This window comes from Coffea arabica, chromosome 5c (assembly GCF_036785885.1).
Source record: "Coffea arabica cultivar ET-39 chromosome 5c, Coffea Arabica ET-39 HiFi, whole genome shotgun sequence".
Classification (NCBI taxonomy): Eukaryota; Viridiplantae; Streptophyta; class Magnoliopsida; order Gentianales; family Rubiaceae; genus Coffea; species Coffea arabica.
The window spans coordinates 31,067,355-31,079,421 of record NC_092319.1 but is presented as its reverse complement, the minus strand read 5'-3'; the positions used below and the strand labels follow the sequence as shown (position 1 = coordinate 31,079,421).

The 12,067-nt window shown below is 38.0% G+C and overlaps 2 protein-coding genes across 3 annotated transcripts; one reads left to right on the top strand and one right to left on the bottom strand.

The window, feature by feature from the left end:
• Window positions 1–580: 580 nt before the first annotated feature.
• On the top strand, window positions 581–2,834 carry LOC113715103 (thiohydroximate-O-sulfate sulfur/sulfate-lyase (nitrile-forming) NSP5-like). 2 transcript variants are annotated; one of them, XM_027239272.2, is made up of 3 exons: window positions 581–721; window positions 1,070–1,290; window positions 1,628–2,834. In XM_027239272.2, the coding sequence occupies exons 2-3, from the start codon at window positions 1,261–1,263 to the stop codon at window positions 2,585–2,587; spliced, it is 990 nt and encodes a 329-aa protein (XP_027095073.1). In that variant the 5' UTR covers window positions 581–721; window positions 1,070–1,260; the 3' UTR covers window positions 2,588–2,834. The 2 variants fall into 2 exon arrangements, with proteins under 2 accessions (XP_027095073.1, XP_071906844.1); XM_072050743.1 differs by having other exon boundaries at window positions 586–721; window positions 1,025–1,290.
• Window positions 2,835–8,761: 5,927 nt separating this feature from the next.
• On the bottom strand, window positions 8,762–10,373 carry LOC113714542 (fasciclin-like arabinogalactan protein 2). Its single transcript, XM_027238435.2, has one exon. The coding sequence runs from the start codon at window positions 10,287–10,289 to the stop codon at window positions 9,057–9,059; it is 1,233 nt and encodes a 410-aa protein (XP_027094236.1). The 5' UTR covers window positions 10,290–10,373; the 3' UTR covers window positions 8,762–9,056.
• Window positions 10,374–12,067: the final 1,694 nt, after the last annotated feature.

Below are 12,067 nucleotides of genomic sequence, written 5' to 3'. Positions count from 1 at the left end.
CGAAAAACATACTTTCTTACTTACCTCTCCCCTCCTCCCCGACCACAATCATCACCACCACCATTATCAACACTGGCCCCTTCCCCTTCCTTACCTCCTCTGTCCCTCCTGCCTCTTCTGTCTATGCCACCACAACCACCCCATGCTTCTCCCCCTCCATCTGTAAACTTATCACCCTCTCCTCTCCCACAAGCATCACCTTCCCCTCCTTTTGGCACAGCACCTCCCTCTCCAGCTCTTTCACCCTCTCCTTCTCTGTTAATTGCAGTCTCATCACCACCTACCTCAGTTTCTCCATCTCCTCTCGCTATAAAGTCACCGCTCACCAGCCGTCCCTCTCTTGCATTACCTCCACCACCACCACCTGTTTCTTCCCAGGTCCATCCTTGTTAAGTCCCCCTCCACTTTCGGTGGCGACTCCTCCTCCCATCACCACATCTTTTATTCCACCTTCTCCCCCTGCCTCCCAAAATAATATATCCCAAGCTGATGCTCCAACTAGTTCAGCCTTACCAGCAATTGCCCCTGAAAAACTCATTGCAAGATCAACTACACCTACTCCAAATATTACCGCAATCACAATATCCAAAAATGGTGGGGGCATGAAAGGCGGAGTTGTCATGGCAATTGGATTCATGAGCTTCCTGGCAATTGTTCTGGTGGTGTTTGGTGTCTGGTTGGCACGAAAGCAAAAGAAAAAGGGAGCCCCATTCAACATTAGGTACATAATGACTTCTCCATATGCTTCCTCCCAAAATTCAGGGGGAAAATTAGGATTTTTTGTGACTGTAATTTTAGGGGGGAAAGGTGAAAATGAATACTTTTGCTTTCAACCAAAAATGAAATGTATTTTTCGATTTTGCCTTTAAAAATATACCCACGTGAGTGAGACGTGCTATTTTCAGTCGGAAAAATGAGCAAATACGAACATTAGAACCAAAATAGATCATAATTTATATGTTAGGGATGATTCTGGTTGATTTTAAATATTGGGAACTAAAAAAATTTTTTGTGAAAATATTAGGGACTAATTTGGCAAATTTTCCAATTGTACCTCCCGGCGGCACAGGACCCCCGGATCCATCAACTGACAAATCCGGACTCTACTCGTTTTCAAGACACACACAGACTTATTTAACCTAATTATACGGGCTTTTCCGGAGCAGGTATAATAAACCTCCCTTATACATATAGTAGAGTCACTCAACCACCAGGGCAGTGTGAGCGCTCGGAAATCGCATCAGGAAAGCCTTTGAGGCCATGAGTTTCATGCAGGGCAAATGGTTCAAGGTTAGCCTTTGAGCCTTTTAATTTTTTTTTTTTTTATCTATTCATTGCACTCTTCCTTTTGTTGGTCTCAAATTTGAATTGAGTTTTGCAGAGTTCCTGATCCTCTTGTATTTGACATTTTGATGTTATTTACAACTAAAGTCAATCATAGCGCTTAATCATGTCAATCTTGTCCTGCTTACAGTTTGAAAATTGTGTTCCGATGCTAACAGTGAATAGTTATAGTTTGTAATGTCAGTTCCCATAAATCAGTATTGCTATGCATTGGAAATAATGAATTTAAGGAACTTCTGAAAGTAAGTTCAATTTTAATTGAAGATTCGATTATGACATGCAGCTAGATCAGAAGGGAGCAGGGCCTGGAGCAAGAAGCTCACATGCCATTAGTATTGTTGGAGATAAGGTTTATGCCTTTGGTGGTGAATTTACCCCCAGGATACCTGTTGACAACGCCTTATATGTGTTTGATCTTGTTGAGAGAACTTGGTCAGTGGCTGAGGCGACTGGAGATATCCCTCCACCCCGTGTTGGTGTCTCCATGACTTCCATTGGTGACATTATCTATGTGTTTGCGGGTAGGGATGCCACACACAAGGAGCTGAATGAGCTCTACTCCTTTGATACCTCTTCTAACAGGTGGACCTTACTCACCAGTGGGGACACTGGGCCGGAAAACCGTAGCTACCACTCAATTGCTGCCGATGGTCGGTGCCTATATGTGTTTGGTGGCTGTGGTGTTTCCGGGCGGCTTAATGATTTGTGGGCCTATGATGTTATTGATGGAAAATGGACCAAATTTCCAGCGGCTGGAGAGAATTGTAAGCCTAGAGGTGGACCTGGACTTGCAGTGTCCCTTGGAAAGATTTGGGTTGTATATGGCTTTTCTGGAGTGGAGATTGATGATGTTCATTACTTTGATCTGGTAGAGGAGAAGTGGATCCAAGTGGAGACAACTGGAGAAAAGCCAACCCCCCGAAGTGTGTTCTCGACACTTGGAATTGGAAAGTATATATTCATATCTGGTGGGGAGATAGACCCTAGTGATTTGGGCCACTTAGGTGCAGGGAAATTTGCAGCAGAGGTCTACGCTCTGGATACTGAGACACTAGCTTGGAAAAAGGTGGAGGATGGCTCAAATTCTGTCGAGCATCCAGGGCCACGGGGATGGTGCGCATTTGCTGGTGGGAAGCTTGATGGTCAAGAGGGACTCTTGGTATATGGTGGCAATTCCCCTAGCAATGACAGGCTTGAAGACATATACTTCTTCTGTCCTTCCCTGTTTGAAAATGGAAAATGATGATACATCTGGCACTATGACGTTTGCGCAATTTCAGCAGTGGTGCTGGAGGTATCAAATTTTAGAGTATGTAAGTTGCTGTAAATTATCCTCTCTTGGAATTAATAAAACTTGCCTTTCTAGATGATGTATATTATAATCTGGACTGTGTAAATGCCGAGATACTCTCTGTTATTTGTTGCTTTGAATGTTATCAGTCCACTGATTGAGTGAATGAAAAGAATAGCTAACTGCTTGCCATGCGAAATCGCCACTGTTACTTTGAAATAGACAAAAAGTGTGCCTTGCTGAAGAAAACTGCGTCTGTTTCATGATTTCCCTCTCTGCCTGAATGTTAGAAGTTCATTTTATCTGTTTATGCAGCCTAACAATTTCATTTATGCAAGTGCTTAGTTCTTTATTCTTTGAATGCCATCTATTGGGTTTATCTTTCAACAACAGATGCAATACTGCCTTTATCTCATCAGCCTTTTAGTTAACCAGATTCTCAGCATTCCATTTTTTTTCCCTAAAGGTGAACTGGAGCTCTTATTAAGATCAAAACAATAAGTTTGTACAATGAGATTAAACTCAAAACAAATCAGAACACAATTGCCCAGCCATCTCAGAACTAGCGAACTTCAACTAAGAAACAATACACATAATTACAAGGTAAAAATTGTCTGACCAAAATCCCGAGCTATGCCGACTGTCCAATTGATGTACTACTATGGTGCAAAACCATCCTTTAGAAACATTCTCTGGTTCCTTTCCAGTAGCTGCATGAGAAAGTCAAACCTGCTCAAGAATTGAGTTATGTACACAATGTATAATAAAGCCATGAGAGCTCAACAGACCATGGATAGATTCCTCGAAAAATCAATTTCAAACTTTGCACCTGTGTCCGTATTTGTGCTGAGCATCTGCACTAAAACTAATTGATTTTAGTCTCACTGCTTTGCTCTCTGAGAGTACATCTACTGGCCGAGATTAAGCTCCATTTTAACAGTACTGTATTTCTCGAGTTACCAGTCTCCCTTTATGTACCAGCCATAAGATGAAGACATATCTCGGCATTCTTTTCTTGCATCAAGCTAATTTTATACTGAACCTCATCAGGTTTTTTCTTTTCGGTTATAGTTCACTAAATACATCTTCTACAACGGAAGCCACCTTGAATCCCCACCTTACCTTATCCTCTGCAAGAATCTCAGGCTAAGACTATGCTAAAGTAGCATTTATCAGTTCTTGGGCCTCGCTAGTTCTTCTACCACCCAAGATAATTGCAGAGACCTTAGCTGTTAAAGAACCGCCAAAATCTGCAATCAATTTAGGAGTGAAAATTTCTAGCAGCCTACCTACAGGCTACAGGATGCCATAAAAGAAGGGCGAGTTTGCTGCCTAATACTAACAATATGTTCAATGAGAGGCTTAGTCACACTTATCAGTTTTTAATATTTTTCTCCGGCACCAACCTTTTCATTTAATGCCCAAACAGATTTTCCTTTTAATAAAGGTACCAGTCCAACGCCCCACAAAACGTCTTTTTTCAAGCAAATAGACCATAGGTGTTTCAAGATTAAGAAGCACTTATTCCAAAAGTCCAAACTAGCCCCAAACCTCCTTGATTTGCAGGTTCACAGACATCCAGCCAAGACACTTTTGCCACATACGTTTCCTCTGAAGTACCTTTCCATAAAAATGTAGCTAAAGTAGTTGCAATACCATGACTTGGACAGCTCTAGGTAGAGTTAAGAAAGAACACCAGTAAAGGTGAATGCTGTATAGAATATATTCAATAGGTTGCAGCCTGCTATGTTACTTTTTTGAGAGCTCACCTCTTAATTCTAGACTGAAGTCTATCGTTGATTACTTGACAATCCCAACCTATTAATCTGGTAGAAGTAAGAGGTACTCTCAAGTATGTAACAGGAAAGACCTCTCTGTTCATTCCCACGCAAGAACATATATATGCAGTTCTTTCAGAAGATATTTTGGCCATAAGCAACTCGGATTTCTGCAATTTGGACCTCAATCCAGACAGCTCTTTGAACTCTACCAAAAACTGTTATATCACTCTAAATCACTTGTCAATTGCAGCAGTCGATGCAAACAAGTCATCAGCAAAACACAAATGGGTAAGCCTCAGCCGTTCACAGTTAGTACGATAATCAAATCCCTGCTCATCAATGGAATGATCCAATAAAGCAGAGAAACTTTCCGTAGCCAGTAAAATAAATGAGGGGCACGGGGTGCCCTTCTCTAATCCCTAAAGCAGTGAAAGATACAATTCATATGTTACCATAGAAGAAGTAAACAGTAGTACAACGTTTAGCAACCCAAGAAAACAATACATCCAATGTACTTGCAACAGCCAACAGAAAGGCCCGGTTCTCATAAGCTGTCCTTAAATGTAATCTTCATAGCACATCTAGGCTTTTCCATCATTTCTATGGTAACTTTTAACAAGGTCATGCATAAGAAATACAGTATCCACGATTGATTTCCCTTCAAGGAATGCACTCTGATTCAGATCTAATTAAAGGTGGCATCACATTCTTCAACCTTTTAGTCAACAATTTAGAGTAAACTTTATAGAGGGTCTGAAATCCTTCATCTTGCCAAGGTGCTTGGACTCTTGGGCTCATACATGTACTGATTTTGAAAATAAAACTCTATAGCATGATTAGCATCCACCAATTAATCACCTAAAAAACTCCAATTCTTTATAAGAACGTCCACGGTGTATCCATCTGGCACTGGAGCAGCTCCTTTCTTGATTGAAAATGGAGCATTTTTAACTTGCAACATTGCTGCATGATCCTGAGAGACTTTTCTGGTTAAGATAGCTTCCAATTTTACGATACTTAAATTAAACATAGTAGTGGAATCAGAAAACAAAATTGTATAATATCCAAGTATCCAACAGTCTCTTGTTTAATTGCCTCATAATCTTTTTACACCACTATTATAGTTTTATACTATATTGATCTAGTGACTGAGAATTAGTCACTCATTCATTACCATGGTATTGGCTGACATTGCTCCAATATAACAAAGTTCAATAGTAACAGTTGGGCGTGATTGGAATTCCCATTCTGATGAAGCTGTGCTTTAATTACATGAAAAACTTAATTCAGTGATCATGGAACTTCCTAGCATTTAATAATTTTTAATCCGAAGCTTGTGCAAAAAGAAGAGACTTTACAGCTATCCGAATTGGAAGTTTGGGAGCAAAGGATCAATCCATATCTTTAAGAGCAAGTCTACAATTAGGTCAAAGCGTTAAAGCACCTAGCAGCTTTTTCTGGTGGTTTTCATTTGTATTATGGTTGAAATTTTAAAAAAAAAATATAATATGCATTTTTTAAACATAATAGTTGTATTTTTGCTTCTTAAGGTATTAATTATAGTACTTTAATAACTTATACTATTAATTTGTAACACATTGTTTCAATTCACAATTAAATATGTTTTTCTTAATATCTGTGAATGAAAAGACTTTAGTACAACTAATGTGTATTTGTTTATTGAAATATATTATCCATTTATTGGCAATAAAGTATTCTCATTCAAAAAACAGCTGTTAAAATTCGATAGCTTCTTACCAATTGAGTTGTGTACTACAGATTGATAGTCTAATTTACTCGAATGCTGCAATTGAGTTATGCGCAAATACCAATTGATTATAGTTTAGAGGTCCAAATTGCAAATAATCCTTGTATTTACGGTGCGAAATCCCCTGAAAGAGAACGGCCTCAAAGAACTCGGCTATACGACGGGCACTTGGGCGTCGGTGGGGATACCTAACCAATCCCCGACCCCACCTAAGAAGTTCAACGCCCAAGCCCATTACCCACCTCGAATGCGTAAGCGTATCCCCTGGCCCGCATTGCCCTAGGCCCCTCGTCGGTAGATATCTGAATGAAGATTTCCAGCTGCCTAAAAAAATTAATAAAAAGATTCATCATATATATATATATATATATATATATATAGATTGATAGTGTATAGACTATTAGGCGTAGATGCATACGCCTAACAAAGAAATTAGGTAATATGAATGAATTGAATTCAAATTTAATTTGAAATTAGGTAACATGCATTCATACCTTCTAATATATACACTATCAATATATACGAAATTAACGTAACAAATTTTAACACATGATTGCTTGCGTAACAAAGAAAACATGTACATGTATACATACAAAGTGAGTATCAATATAAAGTGTAAAACACACAATTTTATATAAAATATAGTTTAATATACAATATGAAGATGATAGATGGGACATGGATATCGTCGTTGGATTAGGGTTCTTTGTTGTCCCTCGATCAATGGTGATTGCAGTGTAGTTTGATGGTAGACATGGGGTATTTGTATTTTTAAATTAGATGGTGGATATTAAATGTGGGGCACTAATTATAATGTACCAAAAAAATTTGTTGTGTGTTTTTTTGTCCTATAATGGAATATTTTTGAATTAGATGGTGGAGATTAAATATGGAGCACTAATTCTAGTGTTTGCATACAAAAAATGACTATAAATTACGACATTATTAAACGATAGACACAAATGCGGGCAATTTTTCCTAATTGTAATGTGTCAAAAATATTTGTTTTGTTTTCTTATCTTTATGTGTTAATATTTGTTATATTATTGTTTATATCCGTTGAATTAGTGTCCCCAGCGTGCTCTCTACCACCACCGGTGACAACGGAGAATCTTGATCCACGTCCGCAAGGGGGAATTTTTCTCTCCCATTTCTTTGGCCTCATTATTACTTGGGTGGCCAGCCAATTGCAAATCTGCTGGTCCTACTTGGAGAAAGCAAATGTAGCATGCGAAGTACAGTAATAAAGTTTTAAACGATTAGTAATTTATAATATTATATTAAATTAATCTTATATACACTATTACAGTTCGATAAATGATACATTAACACATTTTAAATTTTAAATTCAAATTTAGATATATGACACATATGCAAAATTTATTCATGTGTCATTTATTTAATTGTGATAATATATTACACTGACCGAGTTTGTTTGGATTGTGTTTTATTTGGAATATTTTTACTGTAATGTGTGTGAGATAAAAAGGTAATTGGGAAAATAAAAAGGTGTATTGAATATTGTAATGATGATGTAAGCAGATAAAATTGAAAAAATAAAACACAATCCAAACAAACCTGGTGTATATAAAATTTACTCTATTATATTCTAATAAATAGGTGGTAGATCATACATCACTCTAGAGTGTATATAGGAATTATATATTCTTTGCAGTTCCGGTACTGCTGACTCTACATCGGTGGCCTCTAGTAATTTGTACAGCTGGTGCCATGTAAACGGACAAATACATGGAAAAGGATTTAACAAAAAACAATATAGAAGGCATAATCAAATACAAGGAATTATTAGTAGTAGGAAAATGTCTATTTGGTAATCTTGCCAACTGGCTTCCACTCAATTCCCCAACCAGGGTCCAGGATCGAATTATAGAATACCCCAAATTTATTGTGCGCCAAAGTCCGGATCAGCCACAAAATAGATGGACCCCGTGGCACAAGTTCACCCGAATAACGGCATTCCACACCCTCCTCACCGACACTATGGAGACGTGCTGGTGGGCTTCTATATTTAGTGATAAAACAAGGATTAATTTTAGAAACTTCCACTATGGTTTCTAATAGTATGATTTAGCACCTTTAAAGTTAAAAAAAATAAAAATCACTTACCTCCACTATTTTCAAAATTTTGTAACATTTTAACCCAATACAGAATATATAATTAAAATAATCAATTCAAGAAAGAGAACATAATTTCTTTTCAACAATGCTCTTTTATTGCCCTAGTTTTTCCAAAATTGTAAGTTTGATAATCAAACGATAATAATAAAGATACAAAGCACATAGATGTAAGTCTAAAGGGACAAAATATAATTACCGCATAAGCAATAATTAGTTGTGATTTTCTTAATTAGGACTCTTTCGTAGCACCTCGGGATTGTGATTTTGTCAATTACTAGTATAATATAATCTAGTGGGACAGTGTAGTTGTTGGGACTTGGGAGAAGGATCTGTCACGACGCACTGATTGGTGCCCCACAAACAACTATTTTTCCTTGTTTTCTTTACTTTTGCCAATCTGCATTTCTGGTTTCACGCTTCAGCCTCGGCAGTGCAACGTGATCAAAAGATGGTTTATTCATTTATTACTTAAAAGGTATGAAGAAATACACTTTAACTTTGTGACCATCATCATCATATACAATGCACAAATAGCTAACTAATTACAAGTTGAATAGACCCCAAAAAAAAAAATTCAAGAGGAAGGAGAAACTAATTATTTTGTGTTATAATTTAACACAAAAAAACTAGCATAGGAAACAAGAAAACCGTACTTTTTTTTTTGTGCCTTTTTTTAACAAAAGAAATAAAAACATGAGACGTATGTAAGACAAAAATCTCACCCAAGTCCAAATCAAATGAAAACGAGACATCCCAAAATCAAGCTCAAAGCCACCGACATCCATCCACCACGAAAATTAACGATCCTTATTGCTCCATTGGCACTAGCCGTCTGATCCGCCGGTACGCTATCCTCGTCGGCGGCAGGTGCCGGGGCATCTGCGGCTGTATCCTTCTCCTTCGCACCCTTGGAACCTTTTGGAGCAGGGGCAGGGGCAGGGGCAGGGGGAGCTTCCTTGAACAATTCTCTAGGCAGCAAAACTTTATCAATCTTGAAAACAGCTACTGGATCTTCATCAATCACTGTTCCTGTAATTGTCGCTGTCACCACATTGGTGTCCAGTTTCACGTCTTCTCCGTCGTTTTGCACCGTGACATCGTACTTGTTAGCTCCCTCGGTGGCCAAAGTGTTCATTTTCCCATTCTTTGATCTCAACATCCCTAGAGATTTGTAGGTTGGGGTCCCATGATAGAGCAGCAATGAAACCTTCCCTTCAGAAGTCAAGTTTTTGTAGCTGGGCATGAAAGAGCTCAGGACTCCATCAGATGGACAAAACACTGTCAAACCAGCCTCGACGTTTTGGACAAAGGTTTCTTCAGCCCCTGAACTCTTTAACAAGTCTGCAAATGCTTTGCAGCCTTGTTTCTCCATTAAAGTAGTCACGTTCAGGGCTCCAGGTCCAGAGACCGGAGCTTCAGCATCAGGAGACAGTAAAACGTGGCTGATTTGGATGACAGCAACCACATATGGTATTTCATCAACAGACTTGACAAAAGTAGAGGTAAGGTCGCCATATTCGCCTTCGTTATTGCCCGTTGCGAACCCGACTTTGCCGCCTTTCATGTCGGTAATGTTGACGTAGCCGGCGGTGCCGGCAGCCTCGCCGGTGGCTTGGAATAAGGTGGAAGTTGTGGTGGATCCTTTGCTGATTTGATGGAGCTTTCTGGCTCCAAAGTAATCTGCAAAGACATGGAGGGAAAGGACATTTTTCAACGAGGGCAGTGAGAGGTGTTTAGCTAGGAGATCGGACATTCCGGCGTTGTCCACCACGCAAACGGTAATTGTCCGGCGGCGGTTGATCTCATCCGCCAGGTGCGTGGTCGTTAAGTAGTGGTTGAAGGTGGAGAATTCAGGGTGTTTTGCGAGTATACGGGTTATGTTGTGTGACTGTGCGTCGGTGGAGGACAAGAGCAGGAGTAGGAGGAGAGGAAGAGAGAATAGAGGAAGACGGAACAGTGGTCGCATTGTGCTTCGAGCGTAGTGGGGGAAAAAATATGGTTTTGGTTTGAAGGGGAGTGAGGGGGAACAAGGTTTAAGCTTTTATGGTCATCTATTGGAGAAGCTTTATTACATATTAGCTTGGTATCTTCCCCTCACACAGCCCAACCCAGGCCCCCACCCCCCGGCCCCACCCTTCGCTCTTTTTTGGTTTTTGTTATGGTTTACGAGGGAAGGTTTTTTCCCAATTAAAACCATAACAACCATACTTAGATCTGCATTTTTTTTTTGAACAATAATGATGTAACGTCATTATTTTTATTGTCATTTCACCAAATTAGAGGCTTAGAATAGATAAAGCAACCTTACAATCACAAAAATGGAGAAATCCAAACACGGAAATGACCTAGATCGGACCACATTAGTTCGATTTGATCTGAAACGTTCATTTATATATATTTTTATTTTATAATAAATGACTGAGATCGAACCAAAGATGACATGATCTGAATTTTTTACTGCATTGTGTAATTACACCTATAACTGCAGAATCTCTTAGTTCGAGATGCAATATTAGAGTCTAGGCGTTAAAGCCAGTTAATTACCACCCAACATCATTTGGGTCAAATTGCGTTAGCTATGGACCAATTATGAAGTCCATTTAGTTCAAATAAGTTGGACTGTCATACACCTTCATTAAAAATATATATATATATGAATCATTCAAAATTTTTTCTTTTATACTGCCTCCGTCACACTTCTGATTTGTTTTTCACATAATTTAATAAAAAGTAGTTAATTTTATTGGAACAATCAATTTAAGTAGTTATTTTCCTAAAATATCCTCATATTAATTAGAGTACAACTTTATGGGAACTTGAATTGATGGTAAAAAAAAATCAGCTCTCATTAAATGGGGTAGGTTTATAGTAACAACAACTTACATTGAATAAGGATATTTTAGAAAAATTAAAATACAACTACATTCTTCAATTGGAAGGTGAACTATAATTTGGGACAAACGAAAAAGGAAAATAAGACTGTCAAAGTGGGACGGAGGGAGTATATTATAAGGAGCACAATAATGGAGTGCTTCAATCAACAAATTAATCTACAATCGATGGTAATTATAACTCAATCGTATTACAAATAAATTCGCAAAATTGTGCTAGGAGAATAAAATCATCGAATTGCTTTCCTTGCCTCTCTCTCTCTCTCAGAAATAGCTGATTTTATAATACAAATGTACAATATGGATGTAAAATTTACGGATAAATACCCCAACGTCAGCGTGTGCTTTCGATTCCAGCATCGGGCAAACTTGTTACTGTCATATTTGACTAACTTGTTCCCTTTGTTCTAACAAAAGAGAAACTACTACTACATAAAATTTCTTGGATAATTTTTATTTCCTTGTGATTTGGTGTTTCGTCACATTACTCCTCTATGATTTAACAATTTATATATAACACTCTCATTGTTTAAGTTAAAGTGTCACCATTAGTTTTTTCGTTAAAATTAATGATCAATAGTAAAAAATCAAAGTTAAACTAATAAATTAATAAATTTACCGATTAATTATTTCTTTAATTAACGAGAAAACAAATGATGACACTTTAACCTAAACCATGAGTGAGTTATATATAAGTTTTTAAATCATGGAGGGTCATATGTTAAAACATCAAACCACATAAGGGTAAAAGATAATTTATCCAAATTTCTTTTAACTTTGCTATGTCTATTAGAAAAACATTGAGCTGACTGCAATCAATGCATCCTGAGTTGATTTTGTCAATCAGTTTTTC